Raw genomic sequence first — 21663 nt, forward strand, 5'->3', positions numbered from 1 at the left:
GTCAGGGACGACGCCAGGAGCGACGTTATTGAACACGAATTGTTGCAGATTTTCCCACGGTGGTTTTTTCCTCCCAAACCGTATGTTGGCTGGAGCCGCCAGACGTGTGCGTGGATGTGGCTAAAGCGCGAGGCGCAGCCTCACGGGTGCAGTTAGGACCTGGCCCAGCCGCTGGGGAAGGGCCTCCCGGGCTGTGCGCCCTGCTTGGAGGCGCCCCCGCCACGGGAGGTGCCTCTCCCTGCCGCTGCCTTAGGCTTTGTGTCAAGGACCCTGCACAGTGTGTGGTGCGCACAGCGGGGTCCGCCCTCCCTGGATGCATCCCCACAGCAGCCGCCCCCTGCATGCCCACGCCACTCTGTCCCCCATGTGGGGGTCCCTGCGCCCCCCCATGCCATCCTTAGGTCCAGGTCTCGGTGTGCCACCCCCCCACACACTGTGACTGCCAGCCTCCCCCGCCCCACCCCTGCCTCATGAGAGCCCCTCCCTCACCCTCCCGCCTCACCCCTCTGGGGGTCCGGGCACCCTGCTCCACCCCTGCTGCAGGAAGTGAGCCAGGGAGCCCAGGGCCCTGCCCAGCACCGCCTTGCCCTGGCACCCCAGCCCCCCAGCCTACCCCCTGAGCCGCCACGGCCCCTCTGTCCCGCCCCGGGGACATGCTCCTCACTCCTCCACGGCGGCAGATTCTCTGCCCGTGTCCGTCCAGCCTGCTGATGGGCTGATGTTCTTTTCCTGTTTTGCGTTCCTGAGACACCTGTCTGCCTCGAAGTGAGGAGCGATCGTGGGATAGGGGAGGAAATTGTGGGGCTGTGCTCCTGAGAAGGCTCCTTCCTGCGGGGCCAGCAAGCTGGGGAGGACCACGGCCCCCACGCTGTCCTCTGCGTCTGGGCATTGATGCAGATGTGACGACTGGCACTCCCGCAGCCCCCTTACGCCACAAGGCGAACCTTCGGATGGAAGCCATGTGCGCAGGGAGAAGGCAAGCCTGGACCCTGGATGACTCAGAGTCACTGTACCACCTCGGACACCTACCTCTGGATGTATTGTTCCCGAGAGAAGCGAGCCTCCAGCAGCCACTGTTAGCAAAGGCCCTGAGCTCTGGTTCATCGGCCATTCTGACCGCCATGCTGGGGCTGCGCCTGCGGCCCCGGGCCATGCCAGTTGGTCTGGGGCCACAGCGTGGAGGCGGGCATGCGTGCGGTCCTGCTCACGTGCCCGCACAGGGCTCCAAGGGGACGCCCTGGCCTGCTGTACGGAGCGCCCACCGAGCCCTTCCCCTCCACGTGGCCTCCCTGGGCCCAGCGCCCTGACGCCCTCCTCACACTTTTGGGTGTGGGAGCCGTGCTCTGCCTGGGGCTGCGCCACAGCCCATCCACCTGCCCTACTGGGCAGCCCCCTGTGTTCGGAGACCCCAGCCTGCCTCTGAGTTCAGGGAAGAGTCTTGGTATGTGACTGGCCTCCACCACCCAAAAATGATCTTTGTGGTTAAGAAACTTGCTCACAGGGACACCCGGGCGGCTCAGGGGTCTAGCGTCTGCCTTTGGCTCAGGTCATGATCCCGGAGTCCCGGGATCGAGTCCCACATCAGGCTCCCCACAGGGAGCCTGCTTCTCCCTCTGCCTGTGTCTCTGCTTCTCTCTGTGTGTCTCTCATGAATAAATAAATAAAATCCTTTAAAAAAAGAAAGACAGAAACTTGCTCACAGCTCTCCCAGAAGACTGCCCGAGGAGCCCAGGGGCAGACCCCAGCACCCCCACACCTCCTTCGTGTGCCTGCCCATCTGCCCCCAACCGGCACCTTGAGCTCTTTGTCAACAAGCCACTGGGCCATACGCGTGCCCCTTCTTTACCAGAGGGCGACGGATGAGGCCGAGCCTGCGCGGCGCCTCCGGAGTCCTGGGTCTCCTGGACCCTGAAGTTGGTGGGCTGTATGTGGTCCACCTGCCCGGACGGCGCCCTCCAAGGACAGACTCAGGGAATGAGTGTTGTTAGCGCCCCGTCAGCCCCACTCCGCCCTCCGCCCAGCTCTCTGTGACCAGCTCCGAGGCACAGATGACCACAGGCTGGCACGGATGGACAGGCTGTCAGGTGCAACCAGGTCCTGTTTCAATGCTACTGCCCCCACTGACGAAGGCGGTGCTCCCCTGTCCCCCGGGGACTCTCCTTTAGGTTGCCTGCCTGCCACTCAGGCTCTTGAGTTCAGCTTTTGGAGCCGGTGGCTGGAAGGCAGGGGTCACAGCCCCCTCCACTGGGTGGCCTCCAGGGTGAGCATCTGGAAGCAGCCTCCCTGGCAGCCCAGATGAGCCGCCAGGACAGTCTCCTGTCCCCCTCCTGGCCTAAGGATGGCCTGCGGAGGTTCCCCCAAAGCCACTCCATGAGATGCTGGGCCAGAGCAGTGCCAGCTGTGGGACCGCAGCGCAGAGAAAGCAGAGAACCCCAGAGTCCAGCTCAAGGCCAACCGGCTGACGGGGCGGCTTGGCTCCATCAACTGGACCCCAACTTGTGTGTCTGAAGGAGACAAGGTGAGAGACAGACGAGGAGAGATAATTGGGTGGAAACAGTGGTGTGGGTTCACCCCCGCCTGCCTCCAAACCTCAGCTCCAGGGAGACGGGGGCCCAAGGCCCCACACAGCCAGGGAGTCCTTCCCACCCCCGCGGCTGCCGGGCCAGGGCCAAGTCATGTCAGCACAGCCCTGCAGCGGTGGCGGGGGGGTGTCACCCTGGAAGGAGCAGCGCAGCCACAGGGAGCTGCACCAGGCCGGGAAGGGACGGCCCAGGGCCCTCGGGCCGCCGAGGCAGGGCACGGGCAGCCGCAGACACTTGGCTGGAAGCACGCGCGCTGCGTGACTGACCGGCCTCGTGGCAGTTCTGTGAAGGATAAACGAGTAACTGGCTAATGCTTGACCATAGGAGCGTGTGACCGTCCTATCGCCTCACAGTTTGGTTTCGTTTCTCCACTGAAGTAAGTGTGCGCAGAACTGTGTGCGCGGAGCCGGGCACGGTCCATTCCCCGGGCGCCGGGCGGCTCCCAGATCGCAGGGGGCCCACCTGCTGGGGCCTGCGGGGGGGGGGGGGGGGGGGCTGCCCGGGCCCCCAGGTGACCAGCCCCCACGGGGCCTGAGCGGTGGTGGCCGTGCCGCGAGGTCAGGGACGTGCGATCACGCGCACGCACCACCCACAAAACACATGCCCGTGAACACACGCGGAAATGAAGAGCGCAAGCTCACATCCAACAGCAGCCTTCTAGAAAGTGGGAAGAAGGGGAGTCAGAAAGCTCCCGCGGCGCCGCTACCTTGCAGCCTTCCTCCTTCTCGCGAATAACCACCGGTGCCATATTTTGTGCAAATTTTTAAAATCAGTTTCTTCAGTTGGGCAGATGGACTGGGTGTTCTTTTTAACTTCTGGGAAACGCTTCAAAAACAGGATAGAACAAAAAGTTTTTATTTGCAAACACTATTAACCATTTCCTGTTCCAACCTCAGAAATAGCTGTGAACCTGCTGCCGCCTCCCGGGGCCACGGTGGGCACGGTCCCGGCTGGGTGACATCACCTCCTGGCGCTCACAGCAGCTTCACAGTTTCGGGATGATCCTTCTGCTTCCTGTGTTTTACCATAAATGGAAACTTCCCTGTGAGTCGGCCGCTGCCTCGGGAAAGCGCGGGGGGATCCCCGTACCCCCACTTTCCATCGTGCTGGCTCATGTTCCGGCTCCCCCGCCCGCCCGCACACCGCTGCTTGGCGTCACCGCTGGGCCAGCACCTTGGAAACCAAAGCTCACGCTGGGGAGGGTGAACAGCCCGGCAGGAAGCCTGGCGAGCAGCAGACCCTGCTGGGGGCACAGGGCGCGGCACCCACAGGCGCCCGTGCAGCCTCGCAGCTGTCACCCACCGGGTGCCTCGGCCCCAGAGAGGCCTGGCGGGACAGCAGCAAAGGGGAGCCCACAGGAGACATGCTCCCGGCCTCGGGTGGGCAGGATGCGGTTACGTGGGGATCCTCCTGAGGCCGGGCCGGGCCGCGTGGACAGGATGGAGGCGGCTGTGACACCGTGTGATGGGGTGCCGGGGCACCTGGAGCACAGGACGCATGGGCCGTCCCACAGCTGAGGCAGTGCAGCACTGACCACACGACACACACGGGAACTCCAAGTGCACCCAGGGGACGCCACCCGTGGCATCAGCCCAGCTGCGATATCCCTGGTGGTCATGCAAAATGTCACCGACAAACCCAAGCCACGTGTGAAGCGCCGGCTCCCGCCCTCCCCCCCCTCCCCCCCCCCCAGCACAGAGAGAAGCTGGGGTTGCTGCAGGGACCCCGCAGGGCATCCTTCTCCCGGGTAGTCCTTGGGGCCTGCATGGTGCACGGGGACCCCACTGGGCCTCCCCGACCTGAGGCCTTGACACCTGGACAAAGGGCAGGGAGGGGAGGGCCAGCCAGCAGGGGACAAAGGCAGGGGATGGATGGGGTCCCTGACCTTCCCCTTCCCTCCAGCCAGGGAGCTTGTCGTGCCCCTAAAAACAGATAGTGAGTGAAAGGGACAGTGAGTGTGACAGGGATGGTGAGTGTGATGGGGACGGGGAGTGTGATGGGGACAGTGAGGTGTGACAGGGATGGTGAGAGTGACAGGGACAGTGAGTGTGATGGGGACAGTGAGTGTGACAGCGATGGTGTGATGGGGACGGTGAGAGTGACAGGGACAGTGAGTGTGATGGGGACAGTGAGGTGTGATGGGGACAGTGAGTGTGACGGGCACAGCGATGGTGTGATGGGGACAGTGAGAGTGACAGGGACAGTGAGGTGTGACAGGGACAGTGAGTGTGACGGGGACAGTGAGGTGTGATGGGGAGAGTGAGTGTGATGGGGACAGTAAGGTGTGATGGGGACAGTGTGATGGGACAGTGAGTGTGACAGGGATGGTGAGTGTGATGGGGACGGTGAGTGTGAGGAGCGGAGGGAGGCCGCCCCACAGTCCGAGGCTCCTGCTGCCCCAGGCTGTCACCCGCGGGTCCTGCCCACCGGCCACAGTGTGGGGCCCCTGGGGGCTGTGACCCTCCGGGTGCCCCATTCGCCCTGCAGACCCCACCGTCCAGGGGCCACCGCCCACCCCAAGGTGCCCGCAGGGGGGTGGCCCTCCCCAGGAGGCCACAGGGGTCCCCAGCCGGGGGTTGGGGGGGTGAGGGGGTGGGGGGGGTGGCCGAGCTCCTGCAGGGGGGGAGGGGCGGGCAGGTCTCAGCCCCACCCCACCCCCTGCGCCCCCGCCACCGCCTGCAGACACCGTCTTTGATGCTCTTTTTCCACCGTTTCGGGTTCTTTAATGTTCCCGAGGCAGCCTCGACCTGCCCTCCGCTCCCCAGCGGGACCCACGCGCCGCCGCCGCCGGCGTCAGCACTTTCCTGTCCTGCTTTCCGAGCAGCACCGGGGCCTGCAAACCGCCCGCTGCCCGCCCCTGGGGACCCCAGGCCGCCCCCCGCCCCCCGCCGGAGCCAGCGCTGGGGGAAGGGCCCAGAGCTGCGGGGGAGGGGGAGGGCAGGGGAGGGGCGGAGAGGAGGGGAGGGGAGCGGAGGGTTAGGGGAGGGGGAGGGGAGCGGAGGGGACGGGAGGGGAGGGGGAGGGGAGGGGAGGGGAGGGGGAGGGGAGGGGAGGGGAGGGGAGGGGAGAGGAGGACAGGGGGAGGGGGAGGGGAGAGGAGGGGAGGGGAGAGGAGGGGAGGGGGAGGGGGAGGGGAGAGGAGGGTTAGGGGAGGGGGAGGAGAGAGGAGGGGGAGCGAGGGGAGAGGAGGGGATGGGAGCACAGGAGGAGGGGAGGGGAACAGACGGGGAGGGGAGAGGAGGACAGGGGGAGGGGGAGGGGAGAGGAGGGGAGGGCGGGGGGAGGGGCGGGGAGGGGACGGAGGGGGCCTGGCCCCCGCCCCTCAGGCCTGGACCGTCCAAGGGCGCCCGGGACTGAAGCGGCCGGGACTCGGGCGACCCTGGCGGCCCGTGTTCTGACCTTGCAGCCCGGGGCAGGGAGTGGGGGCCCCACCCGTCCAGGGGCACAGGGGGCGAGGGCAGGACAGCAGGCCTCCCGGAGGCCCCGGCGCCCCTCCCTGAGGGTCCTCTGCGCCCCGCCCCCCGCACCTGTGCCGCGGCTCCGCTCCGCTCCCCCCATCCCCACCCACGTGGAGGAGGAGGAAGAGGGGGCGGGGCTGGGCGGCTCCCGGCCGACCGGGGCTTCCTTTCCGCTCACACCTCTGCGGGAGCCGCCGGGGGAGGCGAGCAGGCTGCTGGCGCTCCGGGCATGGGGACCCCGCGGGGGCCCTGGCCGCTGGTCTGGGCCGTGCTGCAGCTGGGCTGGTGGCCAGGATGGCTCCTAGGTACTGGTCGGGGCTGGGGATGTGGGGTTAGGGCTGGGGATGTGGGGTCAGGGCTGGGGGCTTGGAGTCAGGGTTGGGGGGTATAGGGACAGGGCTAGGGGGTATGGGGCCAGGGCTGGGGGATATGAGGTCAGGGCTGAGGGGTCCGGGGCCAGGGCTGGGGATATGGGGTCAGGGCTGAGGGCTTGGAGTAAGGGTTGGATGGTACAGGGCCAGGGCTGAGGGGTACGGGGCCAGGGTTTGGGGCTTGGGGTCAGAGCTAAGGGGTACGGGGTCAGGGTTGGGGGCTCGGGGTCAGGGGAGACCTATGTACCTGGTACCCAGGGAGGAAGCTGTGTGGGGCCGGGCCCTGAGGCCCAGCATGGCCCCTTGGCCGCTCGCTGTGTGGCTCTGGGCCCGTGAAGTGCCGTCTCTGGACTCCAGCTTCTTGCCTCCTGCCCTCACCTGATGGTGAGCCTGGCCGTGGCCTGTGGGCAGGCGGGAATGTCCCAGCTGTTCCTCTGGGTGGCGGGGACAGGCTTGCTCCCCGTAGGATGGCAGGGTCCAGCCCGCATGCCTCACATTTTCCCAGGGATGGGACCAGCCTCCCAGGGGACTGACGGGCTGCTCCTTGGGCTGGAGGGCCAAGCGACGTTTCCAGTGATACCAGCAGGGGAACCATTGGCGTCAAGTCTGTTCGCCTGTCCCCACCCCACTTGCTGGGGTCTGGGGCTGCTCAACGAGAGTCGTGGGTGTATGTGCAGGGTGCTGAGGGTGGGTTCCCACAGGGGGTGCGGCCCCCAGCCCCCCTGCCCGGGGCTCTACCCTGGTCCGAGTCCGTGCCCAGGTAGAGGGGCCCGCTGCACGCTTGGGTGCACCGGCGAAGGTGCATCCCTGGGAAGCTCTTTCCTCTGGACCTGGCTGGGCCGGGAGGTGACGGGCCCAGGAAGGAGCACGACCAGGTCCCCGCTGGGGCTGCCCATCCTGGAGTCGTGGTACTACACTCGGGCCCGCTTGGCAGCGGTGGGTGCACCAGTCCCCCTGCATTTCCTCCCAGCCCAGCTGAGGTCCACAGTCCAAGGGCCTGTACCCAAAGGTGCCCCATGGGGGAGCCTGGCGGGGAGCCCGGACACAGAGGCAGAAGGGGAATGTCACCCCCGGAGAGGGAGCCGAGGCATGGAGGGGCCCGGACTCACCCCCGGTGGCCCACGACCCACTGGGACCCCTTCCCAAAGCGGGGGAAGATTAGAACGAGATTGTCCAGGTGCTCTCCAGAGTCAGCAGAGCCCACTGGTGTCTCAGCCTGCCTCAGTTTCCCCACCTCAGCCCTGAGCCCTCTACATTGCCTACTCGGTTCCCCCGGGTGCAACCCTTGATTCCGCCCCTTTCCTTTCCCTTCCTAGTGTATTCAGTACTTACTATTCCGGTCACCCTCGGGGACGTCCCCCCACACACACACCTGTTTTTCTTGCATTTTATGAAATGTCCCCAACCTGGTCGTTGGCCGCCCCCTATGCTGGGCACAAGCGTGAGGAAGCGGGCAGGCTCGGACACAGTCAAATGAGCGCATGGGGCTGAGGCCTCCGGCAAGTCCCCTAACCTCAGCGAGCAGCCGGGGTCCGGGCGGCGGCCGGGGACACGGGGACACTCCTGCCCGCCTCGCACTGGGAATTAGATCAGATCAATTACAAAAACGGTCCGCACGGCCTATGGTATGTCTTTTGAAACCAGATTTGTTTTGTTTTAGTTATTTCTTTAACTTATAGTCTTTTTTTTTAAGATTTTATTTATTTATTCACGAAAGACACAGAGAGAGAGGCAGAGACACAGGCAGAGAGAGAAGCAGGCTCCATGCAGGGAATTCGACGTAGGACTCGATCCCGGGTCTCCAGGATCACGCCCTGGGCCAAAGGCAAGTGCCAAACCGCTGAGCCACCCGGGCTGACCCATATTTAACTTATAGTCTTGAAAAATGTCTGAAACATACGGGAAAGTCACAGTGACCACCCTTTACCCAGAGTCCCCGGTTGACGGTATTGGCACATTTGCTTTGTCTGGGGCTCCCGAGCCCCGGGGGGCTCCAGCACAGAGGGTCGCCGTCTGGCAGTTGTGGAGGTGGGAGGTCGGAGACCAGGTGAGCACGAGGCTGGCTCCGTCTGAGGCCGGGAGGAGGGTCCCGGGCAGGCTCTCCCCACGTCAACCCTTGGGCTTCTTAGCTTGTGGACGGGTCACCCCATCTCTGCTCCAGAGTCGGTCTGCTCCTGCGTCTGTATCTGAAAGTCCCCTTCTTGTAAGGACACCAGTCATGTGGGATTAAGGACCCCTGGGCTCCAGCTTATCTTGAGTAATTTCATCTGCAATGACCGAATTTCCTTTTTTTTTTTTTTTTTAAGTAGGCTCCTCATGCAGTGTGGGCCTCAAACTCATGACCCTGCCATGCAGAGTCACAAGCTCTCCCAGCTGAGTCAGGCCACATAGGGCAGTGCTGGGGATGGGGGCACCAGCACGTGGCCTGGGGAGCACGGTCCTGCTTGCCGCCCTTGCTCAGAGGTCAGGCTCCTCTGCGGACCCTCCGGTGGCTCCCAGGACGGTAACTTTGACCCAGTCCCTTCATCCAGATGCTCCTGCACCCCGTCCAGTCCAGCCGCCCTTCCTGATGGGAGCCCAGGGGATGTCACTGCCTCAGCGTCTCCAGGCACAGGGGTACCCCAACTCTACTGTCACCAGGCCTGGCACTCTGGAGTTTTTTTCTTCTTTTTCTTTTTAAGATTTTATTTATTTATTCATGAGAGACACCGAGAGAGAGGCAGAGACACAGGTGGAGGGAGAAGCAGGCTCCCTGCAGGGACCCAGACGTGGGACTCGATCCTGGGACCCCGAGGTCACGACCTGGGCCAAAGGCAGATGCTCAACTGCTGAGCCACCCAGGCGTCCCTGGGTATTTTTCTTCTTTAAATCAAATCTCAATTTTACTTTAGATACAGAAAGCTCAGAATCAGGAATGTCTTCGTGGAGTCCAATTAGCAGCCCTGTATTCGTTTAGGGAACATCGTGAGACGACTCACAGTTTCTTTGTCTTGCCGGATGACCCCCCGCCCCCGTAAGTCCAGTGGGCACATGGTCCCCACACAGTCACACAGTCTTTTCTCTTATAACGAGAACTTGGGACGCGCTCTCCTTGGCCGCCTGCAGATAGGGGATAGCGCAGGATCCACTACAGTCGCCCTGCTGGGCGTCACGGCCCCGTGACTTACCCGTTTCATAACTGGAGGCTTGTGCCTCTGAACCCGTCCTGCGTCTGCCGACACCCGCTCCCCACCTCCGGCCGCGGATCCGTTCCCTGATATCCAACTTATAACTTAGAGTTTTTGTTCTTTTCTGGTTCTTGGTTTCTGCCTCCGCAGGTTCATGAGATCACAAGGTGTTTGACTTATCTGTTAGCATGGTGGCCTCCGGACCCACCCGTGTCGTCCTAAATGGCAAGGTGTCATGTCATCCCCTTTAGGGCTGAGTGACGTCCCCCTGTGTGTGCCCGCGTGTGGACGGAGCGAGGGCTGCTTGCGGATCTTGGCTCGGGCGGCGAGGGCCGCGGTGAACACGGGGGCACAGATGCTGTTTCTGTTCTTTTTGGATTCACGCACAGAAGTGGACTTGCCGGGCTGTGGGGCAGCTGTGTTTCCGGCCCCTCGAGGCCCCTGCGTGGTGCGGCCTGGGGTGGCCGCACCTGCTGGCGCTCCCACCAGCGGCGCGCCGGCCCCTCGCCAATCTTGCTGTTTCCTGTCTGTGCTTCCAGCCAATCTGACAGGTGTGAGGCGGCGTCTGGTTGTGGTTTTGAGCTGCGTTTCCCGACGATGAGTGACGTGGGCCATCTGGACGTCGCCTTTGGAGAAATGTGGTCCAGGTCCCTGCCCAGTATGGTTTGGGGGTTTTGCTGCCGAGTTTCGGGAGAGTCCACGCCCGGAGACTCAGCCTTCATCAGATAAGCGGCTTACGTACGGCCCCCCCCTCCGTAGGCTGCGTTTCCATCGTGCTGACGGCGCTCTGCTGAGCAGGAGCTTCCGAGCTTGGTGCGGTCGCACTTGCCTGTTTCCATGCTGGGGGCCGCTAGGCGTGCGCGCACGTGCCTACGGGGCTGTGACCTTTGGGGGCGGTTACAGACCCGGAGCAAGGAGGTGAGGGCACCGTGCCCACCTCCCGATGAGCAAGAGACTTGTGGGGTGTCGGATCCCGATGGTGCGGCGGGTGACACTTTTGGCCCCACAGACGGGATTTGCCCGGACCAGGTGCCGGCTGGTGGACGTGGCACGTGTGGTGTCCGTGGGAGCCAGGCTCCCGCCGCCCTCCACCCACCCCCCAAACCAGAAAGAAGCCCTGGGGGCCCCTTGCCGACGTTTCATTATCAAGTACAAGGTGTTTGGTGCCCTTTACATTCGAGCATTTGGGCCCCAGCAACGTGAGACCCGGCGCACGGAGGGCGCCGCTGTCCCTGCCGCTGCTCTCAGAAGCCGGCTCCCCCGCAGCGCTTCTCTGGGAGGCAGTGGGGTGACGTGAGGTCGCAGCGTCCAGGCCGCTCCAGGAGCAGAGCCCAGGGCCCAGCTGGGGAGGGGTCGGGCCCGGGCTCCGGCCCCCCATCCCCTGGACAGGTACCCAGCCCCGGCCCTCGACAGCCCCGCACCCCATGATGGCAGGGAGCAGGCCGTGCAGCAGCTGCGGGGTGAAGGGCAGGCTGCATGCGAGTCAGGGGTGCGAGCCATGGGTGCGAGCCAGGCTGCCCTGCGCTGCGAGGGGGGGCGGGGGGGCAGGAGGCTCCGAGGAGATGCAAGTGGGGCCGGGAGTCCACAGGGCACCAGCAGGGCCAGGAGGCCGCCGTGGGGGCCGAGGCAGAGATGTGGGGCCGGGTGACAGGGCTCCAAGCAGCGCCAGGAGGCCTCCTCGCCACCCTCAGAGGCCCAAGGGCCAGCAAGCAGGTGACCCAGGGGTCGCCAAGTCAGGCTGGAGCGGGGCAGTTGAGGGCCTGAACCAAAGCCACTCCGGAGCCCTGGGGAGGCCTGCGGGGCGGTGGGGGGACTCCATGCCCCACGTGGACCCCCGGGGGCCAGCTCTCGGGCGCCCTAGTCCCAGGAGGGCAGGGGTCTGTCCACAGGCCTCGGTGGCGGGGGTGTGGGCCTGGGGGTGGTGCCTTGGAGGGGGCTCCTGGTGGGCGTCTGTGATAGGCCAGAGGCAGGCACTTCAGGTGGGGGTGCAGGGGGAGGGCGGCCTGGGCATCCAGACCTGTGCCCTCCTTGCACTGTTACTCACGTGACACTTCCTATGGCCACCACGTGCGCTTCTTGCATAAACATATGAAGATGTGGGTTAGAACCGCGAGGAGTCCTGCCGGGGCGGGCTGCGCCATCACAGACGCCAAAGAGGCCCCCCTGGGCCCCCCACTGTGTCATCCCTGGGACAGCAAGGGCCAGGGCTACACCAGCCACCCCCCAGCCCGGGCCTGGCCCCCTCCTGCCCCTCCTGGCCAGGGGCACGCGGCCTCTGCAGAGCTGTGGAGATGCAGGGACGGCTGCCACCCTCCCCGCACGTGGCCACCCTGTCCACCAGGGTCAGCTGCACAAGGGGGCCGCCCATGTCCAGTTACTGGATGGGCTTGTCGGGGCAGGGCCTCAGCTACAGGGCTGGGCATGTGACTGCCCTGTTCCTCCATCGGTGGCCAAGAGAGGCACTGGGAGGGAGGCCGCAGGGGGTCCAGGCTGGCCAGGTTGGCTGGGACGTAGGCCTTGGCGGGGAGTGGTGGACACTGCCCTGGGCGGTCCCCAAGCAGGGCCGTAGACACCTAAGGATGCAGGGGGCGCTTGCGGCCCACCCTGGCCCCCCCACCTGCCCAGTGGGGATGTGTGGGAGGAGTTTGGGTCACCTGGGCCCTGGCGCTGGCCCCAGCCCCATCCCCATCTTCCGGAGCCAGAGTCAGTGGGCGAGCAGAACGTTGTGTCCACAGAGGCAGAGGGACCCTAGCTGAGGGCCGGTGTCCCCACGTGTGAGGATCCCCGCCCAGCACGCGTGGCCGTGGGAGTTGGAGGCTTGCATGGCCAGAAAGAGCCCAGGGACACGGCTCGGGCAGGTGGACACACAGCCCCGTCACTGCACTGGCTTCTCTGGTCATCACGGTGTCTGGGGAGCTGCGGGGTGTGGGACATGTGGGTGGGCCAGGAAACAACCTCATGGGGCAGCGTCTCAAGTCTGGGGGCTCCATCCTCAATGAGGGGGCCCATGCCTGGAGCAGGTGTGGCAGGGGCCTAGGAGAGCGGCAGGGGCAGGCCCTCAGGGAGGGGGCTGGGAGCCCTGAGGGTGTCCCCGGGCCAGGCCCTAGCAGGTGACAGGTCCTGGCGAGGGTGGGCCACAGCCCTGGGGCGGCCTCCATTTCTGTCCACGTGGGGGCGATGGCCCAGCTGGCCTGTGAGCTCGGGGCTCAGTCGGCTGAGGGCACAGAGGGCCCCGCCCTGACCCGGCCCAGCCTGAGCTTGTCCTGAGAGGGGCCCAAGGCTGCTCCCTGAGCTTTTGTGGGAGGCCCCCCCGCCCAGCACCCAGGTGCCCACCCCCTCCATGCTCACGGGCCAGGCCCCCGATGAGCCCAGGATTGGGGAGCTAGGAACCTGGTGGCTGGGCCTGCCGGGATTCGCATCCTGGAGACAACACAAAGAGGGGGACGGCCCTAACCACTGTTGGGGTGGACTTCGGAGTGAAACGGGGGGCCTGGGGGTCAGAGCTGGAATACAGCCCAGACCTCAGTTCTCAGGGCAAAGGATGGAGTCCCGCGGTGGAGTGGCCTGCTGAGAAGTGAGCGCCTCGTCCCCGGGGGTGTGCAAGAGAGGTTGCCAGGCTCTGAGGCGGGGTCCGGACGGGGTCTGGGGTGCGGAGCGCAGGGGAGGAGGGTGAGGGCCAGCGTCCCCACGGCCCTGTCTCACCGGCTGCCGGCTCTTTCCCCCGTCAGACTCCCCCGACAGGCCCTGGAGCCCGCTCACCTTCTCCCCGGCGCAGCTCACGGTGCAGGAGGGAGAGAACGCCACGTTCACCTGCAGCCTGGCCGACATCCCCGACAGCTTCGTGCTCAACTGGTACCGCCTGAGCCCCCGCAACCAGACGGACAAGCTGGCCGCCTTCCAGGAGGACCGCATCGAGCCGGGCCGGGACAGGCGCTTCCGTGTCACGCGGCTGCCCAACGGGCGGGACTTCCACATGAGCATCGTCGCCGCGCGCCTCAACGACAGCGGCATCTACCTGTGCGGGGCCATCTACCTGCCCCCCAACACACAGATCAACGAGAGTCCCCGCGCAGAGCTCTCCGTGACAGGTGCGGCCCCGCTCCAGCTCTGTCCACCCCCAGCCCGCGGTGGCTGGTGCCCAACTGTCGTGGTGGGCGGCACCCAACCCCCTGGTCCTGCTGGGAAGGTGTAGCCTGGGGGAGGGTGTCAGGGGTAGGCGCCTCTCAGGATAGGGCTGAGCAGGGGTGCGGCCTGGGCGAGGCCGCTGAGTGCAGGACAGGACAGGCCCCTCAGGACTTGGGGGCTGTGTCCCCCCGAGACCCCTCCCCGTGTCCCCCCATGTCCTCCTAAGGCCCCTCCCCAAGTCCCCTCCCTGTGTCTCCCCCATGGCCCCCCAATGTTCCCTCCCTGAGTCCCTGTGTCCCCCTGTGTCCCTCCCATGTCCCATCCCTCTGTCCCCCCCAGGTGCACCCCATGTCCCCTCTTTGAGTACCCATGTCCCCCCATGTCCCCCCATGTCTCACCTGTCCCCTCCCCATGTCCCCCCCAGATGCACCCCCATGGCCCCCCATGGCCCCTCCCTGAGTCCCCGTGTCCCCCCGTATCCCCCCCATGTCCCACCTGTCCTCTCCCCATGTCCCATCCCCCTGGCCCTCCCAGGTGCACCCCTATGGTCCCCCCATGTCCCCTTCCTCAGTCCCCGTGTCCCTCCATGTCCCACCTGTCCTCTCCCCATGTCCCCTCCCTCTGTCCCCCCCAGGTGCACACCCGTGGTCCCCTCATGTCCCCTCTCTGAATACCCATGTGCCCCCCCATGTCCCCCCCCTGTCTCCCCCGTCCCCTCCACATGTCTCCCCCAGGTGCACCCCCATGGTCCCCCCCATTCTCCTCCCTGAGACTCTATCCCCCTCCCCCTCCAGAGAGAACCCTGGAGCCCCCCACACAGAGCCCCAGCCCCCCACCCAGACTCAGCGGCCAGTTGCAGGGGCTGGTCATTGGCGTCACGAGCATACTGGTGGGTGTCCTGCTACTGCTGCTGCTGACCTGGGTCCTGGCCGCTGTCTTCCCCAGGGCCACCCGAGGTGAGGCCCCAAACCAACAGTGGTCTGTCACCGGCAGAGCCCGAGGCCCCACCCCAGCCTCAGTCCACCTCCCTGTCCTCCCCGTCCTCCCCGCCCTCCTCGTCCTCCCCCTCTGGTCTCCCCACACACACCCACGTCTTCCACCGTGAGGGCCCCTCAGGGCAGGGCTGGGGCTGGAGCCGTCCTCGCAGGTTCGGGGGCCCCTGCCCGGCACCTGCTCTGAGGTGGGTCTGAGGGCAGAGGTTGTGGCCCAGGCCCCGCAGAAAGGCAGACGCTGCCCCCACAGGCTGAGCCCAAACCTCAGGCCGCAGCTCAGCCCACAGGACACTGTGAGGCAGCTTCTGGCAGCCACGGGGCTCTGTCGGGACAACCACAGCCCCCAGGGTGACCCTATCACACACACCCCGACCGTCCTCCATCCCTCTGACAACGGGGCCGCCAGGGGCCAGGAGAAGCAGCCCTGAGGGGCCAGGCAGTCAGGGGACACGGGGCCGGAGAATGGGAAGCCCCACGGGATTCTGGCCCAGCCCCCCACTGCTGGCCCCGGACCCCCCACAAGCGCGCCAGGACCCGCGGGCTTCACTGCTCCAGGGACTTTCCCCCTTCAGATTTTTTTGAGGCTGTGCCGGCTGCAGGTGGCGGGTCCCGGGCACGGCCGCGGGGCATCGGGCAGAGCCGCTTGTTGCTGGTCACTGATGGTGCGCTCGCCGAGCGCTGGGCGGCAGGGCCACGCGGGGTGGCACGGGGATGGCACGGGCAGTGCAGCCAGAGGGGGCACCCGTGGCGGGAGCGCCCGAGCCCAGACCCTTAGGGTCCTTGGGGGGGAGTGGGTTAGCCTGAGCATCAGTGGGCGAGAGGACACTGGGTACCCCGATGGCAGCTGTGGGACCCCGTGGGTGGCGTCACTGCTGGTGCCCTCCTCTGCAGGTGCCTGTGTGTGCGGGAGCGAGGACGAGCCTCTGGTGAGTTGCCGGGCCCCGCGGCGCCTGGGGCACTGGAGGGAGGGGTCGGGAGCGGCGTGCAGCTGAGCCTGCACACCGGGCGGAGGCCCCAGGAGGGTCCGGGTGCAGGCCCTGCCGCAGCGCGGCCCTGACCCCACCTCCTCTCTAAAGAAGGAGGGCCCCGATGCAGCGCCCGTCTTCACCCTGGACTACGGGGAGCTGGACTTCCAGTGGCGAGAGAAGACGCCGGAGCCCCCCGTGCCCTGTGCCCCGGAACAGACCGAGTATGCCACCATCGTCTTCCCGGGCAGGCCAGCGTCCCCGGGCCGCAGGGCCTCGGCCAGCAGCCCGCAGGGAGCCCAGCCTCCGAGCCCCGAGGACAGACCCGGCCCGTGGCCCCTCTGACCGGCCGCCTCTGCTGGCCCATGTCCTGCAGACTGTCCACCAGGAGCCCAGCGGGCACCTCCCCTGGAGCAGCGAGTAGTGGGGGGCCGGGGGGCTGCTCCGGGGCTGAGCCCGTGACCCCCGCTGCCTGTGGCAGCCCTCGTGGCTCTCCTCTCTCGACTCACGACCTGGGGGCAGCGGGTGTCCCTGTCCCTGCCCCTGTCCCTCTCTGGGGCTGTGCCTGGGGAAAGGAGGCTCGCCCAGGACCGCAGGCCCGGCCCCCTGAGCCAGATGGGCCCCCCCGCCCCGATTGCTGCCCCGTGCTCCCACACGTGCCTCTCTGGGGGAGGGGTCCAGTGCCGCGGCCCCCTGGCTGCCTGCATGTGGGGACACAGAGACACTGGCCAGCGACCCCACCGGGGATAGCCTGCTGAAGTCCCCTCTAGCCCAGAAACCCAGCCCAGCCCGGGGGTCCCACCCTGGGGCCGGGGCCCCGGAGCTCCTCCTGTGGGGAGGCCTGGGGAATCGCTCCTGGCAGGGCAGAGGCAGGGGACCCAGGGGCCACCTAGCAGCCCGGACACGGGGTGTGGGGGCGATAGCAAGGAGGGGAACAGGCAAAGCTGGAGTGACCCCGGCTGAGGCCGAGCTGGGGACGCCCAGGAGCACCTGCCCCTGGCGCCCACACATGGTGCTATTTAAAGGGGCCTCGCCGGGCATGACGCAGGTCTGCTGCCCGGGCAGGGAGGCCAGTGGCTACCAGCTGTCAGGGACTCAGGAGCGCACGTCCTGTCTTGGGTTCCATGAACACTCAGAAGCCCCTCACCGTGTTCTATTATATTATAATTAAATAACGACAAAAGCTCTAAGGAAAGCCTGGTTCTCTCCTGCTCTTGTGACTGTGGGGGGCAGGGAGGAGGTCCTGCCTGAAGGGGAGTAGGAAGAACGTGCCAGGCCTCCCCAGGCCCGGCCCTCACCCTCTGGGCCTCACCCACGCCATCCCCGAAACATGCAGACCCTCCAAGGCGCCTCCTCCCCATTGCCCCCCACATGCATGGGGTGCCCGCCCCCGTCCCCAGCACCCCCGCACACCTAACAGCCCCTCCCAGAGCAGCAGAGCCCTGGGCCCGGCGGGCTGCACAGGCCGTGGGTGCCAAGGTGGGAATGGTCCCTCCCACATGCAAGGGGGCGTCTGCTCTGGCGAGAGGGGGTCTCAGTTCCCGTCCCCTTGCCCCTTCCCAGGGCGCCTTGTGCAAACCCCAGCACCCCCCAGCCCTCTACGTGCACCCACTGGTGCCCGCCACACTGGGGTCCTGTCCTGGCTGGCGCGGGAGGTAGGATCGCAGGCCCAGGACAAGGCACGGATGTGCCGCTTTGCTCCAGACGTGCCAGGCCAGGCCTCATGGCAGGGGAACGCCGCCGGGGAGGTTTGCAGGTGGCACAGGCCGGTGTGCCTGGAAAACCCAACAGCCTCCGTGGAGTCACCAGAAAAGGGAGTCGAGCAGTGCATATAACAGTAACACCCAGAAATAAATGGCTTCCATATATCCAGACAGTAACCAGTCGGAAGAAAAATTGGCAGAGGATCTTCCACCTGCAACAGCAACAGAAGAGCTAAAATGCCCGAGAAATGTGCGAACCCACGGGGAGCTGGGCCTGAGCGCGGAAAACCCTCGACACCATCCAGAGGCCCGTTGTCCCCACATTCACCTGTAGACATGACACGATCCCAATAAAAACCCACATCTGTGCAACTGAGCAGCTCAGACGGAGAAATCGCAAGCCGGCAGGAGCCAAAGAAACCAAGAAAAGAAAGTGAAAGAGGAGCAGCTTTCTCAGATGAACCACTCGCGATGGAGATGGACGGAGGCACCCGCGTGCCCGAGGACATGGGGACACGTGATGTGGTCAGAAAGGGCGTTCACGGCGACCCATACAGGTACGAGGCCAACTTGGCGCAGTTTCTGGATGTAAAGGGGGTCTGTGGGGTCCGGGGCCGATGGCCGAGATGCCTTGTGGGCAGAATGGGGGTTTTCTCAAAGCCGGGGTGGGGATCCGGGGCACAGAGAGCCGGCCCCGCTGCCCCTGCCCAGGGCTTGTCAGGGGCATGTGCTCCCCTGCCTCGGCGGCTAGCGTCGGCCCCAGCCCTGGGTGGTCTAGTGAGTCGGGGCTCCCTGCAGAAACGATCCCCTCCACCTGCCCAGGCATCTGTCACCGGGCTGTGGGGACATCGCAGGGACGTCTACTGCATCTCCACGTCCTGCTGCCTGTTGCCCACATCACTCTCACTTCTCACGCCGTGGACCCCGCACAGATCCCAAATAGAACTATAAACGGGAAACCCTGCAAGACGCAGAGGGCAGGGGCAAGTTCCTTCACGGAGGAGCAGGAAAACCTTCCTAATGCTGCCTTGAAATCAGCAGCATAAAGAGAAGGTCGAGACAAATTGGAAAACACTTTAATGTGGCAAAAAAAAAAAAAAAGTGTCAAAGTAAGCTAAGGGAAAGTATTTGTAATGCTACATAAAAGGTCAGGGCTGCGATTATGTAAAGATGTAAAATACGGAAAGGGCAAGGGCACAGGCACAGCAGAAAAGTGAACAGAAGATATGACGAGGCAGTGCTCACCTACACACACAGACACATGCACGTGCACGCGGACTCGTGTGCACACACGGACACCAGCATGTGCACACGCGTGCACGTGGACACGTGTATGCACATGCACATAGACACGTGTACGTGTGCACATCACACGTGCTCATCCACACGTGTATGCACACCATGTACACAAGGACACACACATGTGCACATGCAGCACACACCATACACACATACATGTTTTCCACGTATGTATATACATCCTCTTAAGCAGCAAAAGGATGTTCATTGTTACTCATAAGAAAAATGCAGATTACAACCACCGGAACCATGAGGATGCGCCCTAGAGGGGGGTGGGGGGAGTCGGGGAAGCGGGCCCTGCCGGCACGACTGGAGAATTGTGTTGTTTTTTTTTTTGGAAGATTTTATTTATTTATTCACGAGAGACACAGAGAGAGGCAGAGACACAGGCAGAGGGAGAAGCAGCTCCCTGCAGGGAGCCCCATGTGGGACTCAATCCCAGGACCCCGGGGTCACGCCCTGAGCCCATGGCAGACGCTCACCCACTGAGCCCCCCAGGTGCCCGAGAATTGTGCTTTAGCCGGCAGTCAGCTGAGCGTCTGTCCCTTGACCCAGGAATTCACAGGTTGAAGCATCTGCCAGGAGAGGCCCCGGGAGTGGGGGGGGGGGGGGGAGCAGGAGGGCCTGAACCAGGCTCTGAGTGAAGCGGGGGCTGCAGTGCTGCTCAGTGTGGGGTGCAGGCCCCAAGGAGGGTGGCAGCTCGCTGCCCCTCAAAGGAACCGAGTTCACTTCCTATCAAAAGATAAGGGAGTCCTGGGACATCCGGGGGGCTCAGCAGTTAAACGTCTGCCTTTGGCTCAGGGCGTGATCTCAGGGTCCCGAGATCGAGTCCCACATCAGGCTCCCCGCAGGGAGCTGCTTCTCCGTCTGCCTGTGTCTCTGCCTCTCTCCCTCTGTGTCTTTTATGAATAAATAAATAAAATCTTAAACAAAAAAAAAAAGATAAGGGAGCCCTATGAGCCTAAAAAAATACCAAAATTACAAGTAAAACTCTAATTGATTAACACATTTTGGGTATGCTTTTTAAAAAACAAGTTCATATTCTAAAAAAAAAGGACAAAAACGTACAAAGCAGAGAGGGCAGGAAGCGGTGGCCTCACCCAGCCACCGGCCGGGCCACCCGCTGGCAGCACGGTGGGTGGCTCAGATAAGAAGTGAGCGCAGGGCGCGCAGTCAGCACTTTGCTGCTCATCTTCCCGGAACCGGCCCCTGCCCCCGCCCCCACTGTTTCCATCACCCCCTTCCCCCCCCCCCCCAAGGCCTCGCTGGGGCAGCTCGCCCACGCCCACCCTCCCGTGGCCCCCAGGGGAGGGGGGTGGCTGCAGGAGGACTGGTACCAGCCTGGGCTTTGCAAATGAGGCTCAAGGCCATGGTAGAGAACTCCCGGCCCAAGTAAGGCCTGTGGCCACCCCAACAGCGGGGCCAGGGGAGCCCCACGCAGGGAGTGCCTCTGCCCAGGTGCAGATCCCTCCTACCACCTGAGCTCACCCCTTCCCTGTACAGAGCTGGGGACAAGAGCTGGTCACCTCAATACAGGAGTCCCGGGTCACGCAGGACGGGAAGGGCAGGTGTCCCAGCCCTACCTGGAAATCCAAGGTCGGGGCCCTCGAGGACCGGGGTGGGGGGCACGGGCAAAGGTCTCCCGGCAGGACAGACGTACCGACCCCGAGGGGGACCTGCCCTGCGACCGGGAAGGCAAGACTGGTGGCCCAGGCCCTGGGGTTTCGGCCCTGGCAGGTGGGTAGCAGGTCTGGACAGATGCCCCTCCGTGCGTGGGTGAGGCTCCTGCGTTCTTAGGGAATTGGATGCAGAGTGGGGGCGGCCTAGCCAGCACCACGTTGACCCCCACTGCTGGAGCCTATTAATGGCTGCTCAACCGTGGCCTCCGGGGGGTCCCATGCCCTCAGACCCCAGTCCCACGGTCCCACCCACCTATGGGGCCCATGTGCAGGGCTCCAGAGCCACCGCCTTAAGGTGACGATGGCCAGTGACTTTTCCGCGAGTCCGCGGCCCGAGCACCCGCCCAGTCTGCAGCCCCAGCCGCCCACCCTCTCCGCTGGCTCTCAGGCCCGCGCTGCGTTAAGGGACCAGACGTGCTTTAAAGCAGTTTAGGCTCACGGAGCAACGGAGCAGTAGCTCACAGCCTCCGGCACCGCCCCCCACTCCCCCCAGCCTCCCCGGGTCAACGGGCCCCTTAGACGTGGGACCGTTAGCGCTGAGCCGTCGGCGGCCCGGAATCCGTGACGCGCTGGGCCTTACTCTCGGTGCTGTGCACCCCATGTCCCCGCCAGCCGGGGCCACATGGCGCAGCCTCCCCACTGAAGGACCCCCAGGCTCCACCCGTTCATCCCTCGCTCCCACCACCTCCAGCGACCACTGGCCTTGCCCCCACGTCACAGGCCTGCCCTTCCACGTCACCGGCATCACACGGCAGTAACCGCCCGCGTTGGCCTTAGTGACGCGCACGCATCTCGGCTCCCCCACGCCTCCTCTGGATGCACATCCACGTACTCAAGGGCCCCCTGCTTCCCTGCAAGCTTTGGCAACCGTGAACAATGCCGCCATGAGCACTCACGCGCGGGATCCCGTGTGGACGTGAGGAGCACAGTGCCGGATCCCATGCCGCGACGTTGCTTAGTTTTATAAGAAATGGCCGAGCTGTCTCATGGGTGGTGCCCCGTCCTGTGCTCCCACCAGCCCGAGGGGCGAGTCCCGGCGGCTCTCATCCACCCTCGGGGCCCACGGCGCTGCGGGCGGTCCAGGTGTCCGCGTCCTGACCCGGCCCCGTGGGGTCTTGTTTGTGGGCTCCTTCCCAGATGACATATGCTGTGCAGCATCTTTCCATACGCTCGGTCGCCAAAATATACAAACAACTCTTAAAATTCACCAATAAAACAAAAAAAGAGGCAAAAGCTCGAAATAGACACTCACCAAAGAAGGTGCACAGATGGCACAGCCGCTTTGGGAGGCAGGCTGGGCAGCTTCCTGCGATGCGGAAGCA

At 64.8% G+C, this 21663-nt stretch overlaps 1 protein-coding gene across 3 annotated transcripts; it reads left to right on the forward strand.

Annotated features, from left to right (window-relative positions):
* The first annotated feature begins 5938 nt into the window (after nt 1-5938).
* PDCD1 (programmed cell death 1) lies at nt 5939-16847 on the forward strand. Of its 3 annotated transcripts, none has more exons than XM_025987680.2 (5): nt 5939-6345; nt 13307-13666; nt 14498-14659; nt 15587-15621; nt 15772-16847. In XM_025987680.2, exons 1-5 carry the CDS (start codon nt 6270-6272, stop codon nt 16003-16005), a joined length of 867 nt encoding a protein of 288 aa, XP_025843465.1. In that variant the 5' UTR covers nt 5939-6269; the 3' UTR covers nt 16006-16847. The 3 variants fall into 3 exon arrangements, with proteins under 3 accessions (XP_025843465.1, XP_072578495.1, XP_072578496.1); XM_072722394.1 differs by having other exon boundaries at nt 15775-16847; XM_072722395.1 differs by lacking the exon at nt 14498-14659.
* The last annotated feature ends 4816 nt before the right edge of the window (nt 16848-21663 follow it).

Source organism: Vulpes vulpes, chromosome 9 (assembly GCF_048418805.1).
Source record: "Vulpes vulpes isolate BD-2025 chromosome 9, VulVul3, whole genome shotgun sequence".
Classification (NCBI taxonomy): domain Eukaryota; kingdom Metazoa; phylum Chordata; class Mammalia; order Carnivora; family Canidae; genus Vulpes; species Vulpes vulpes.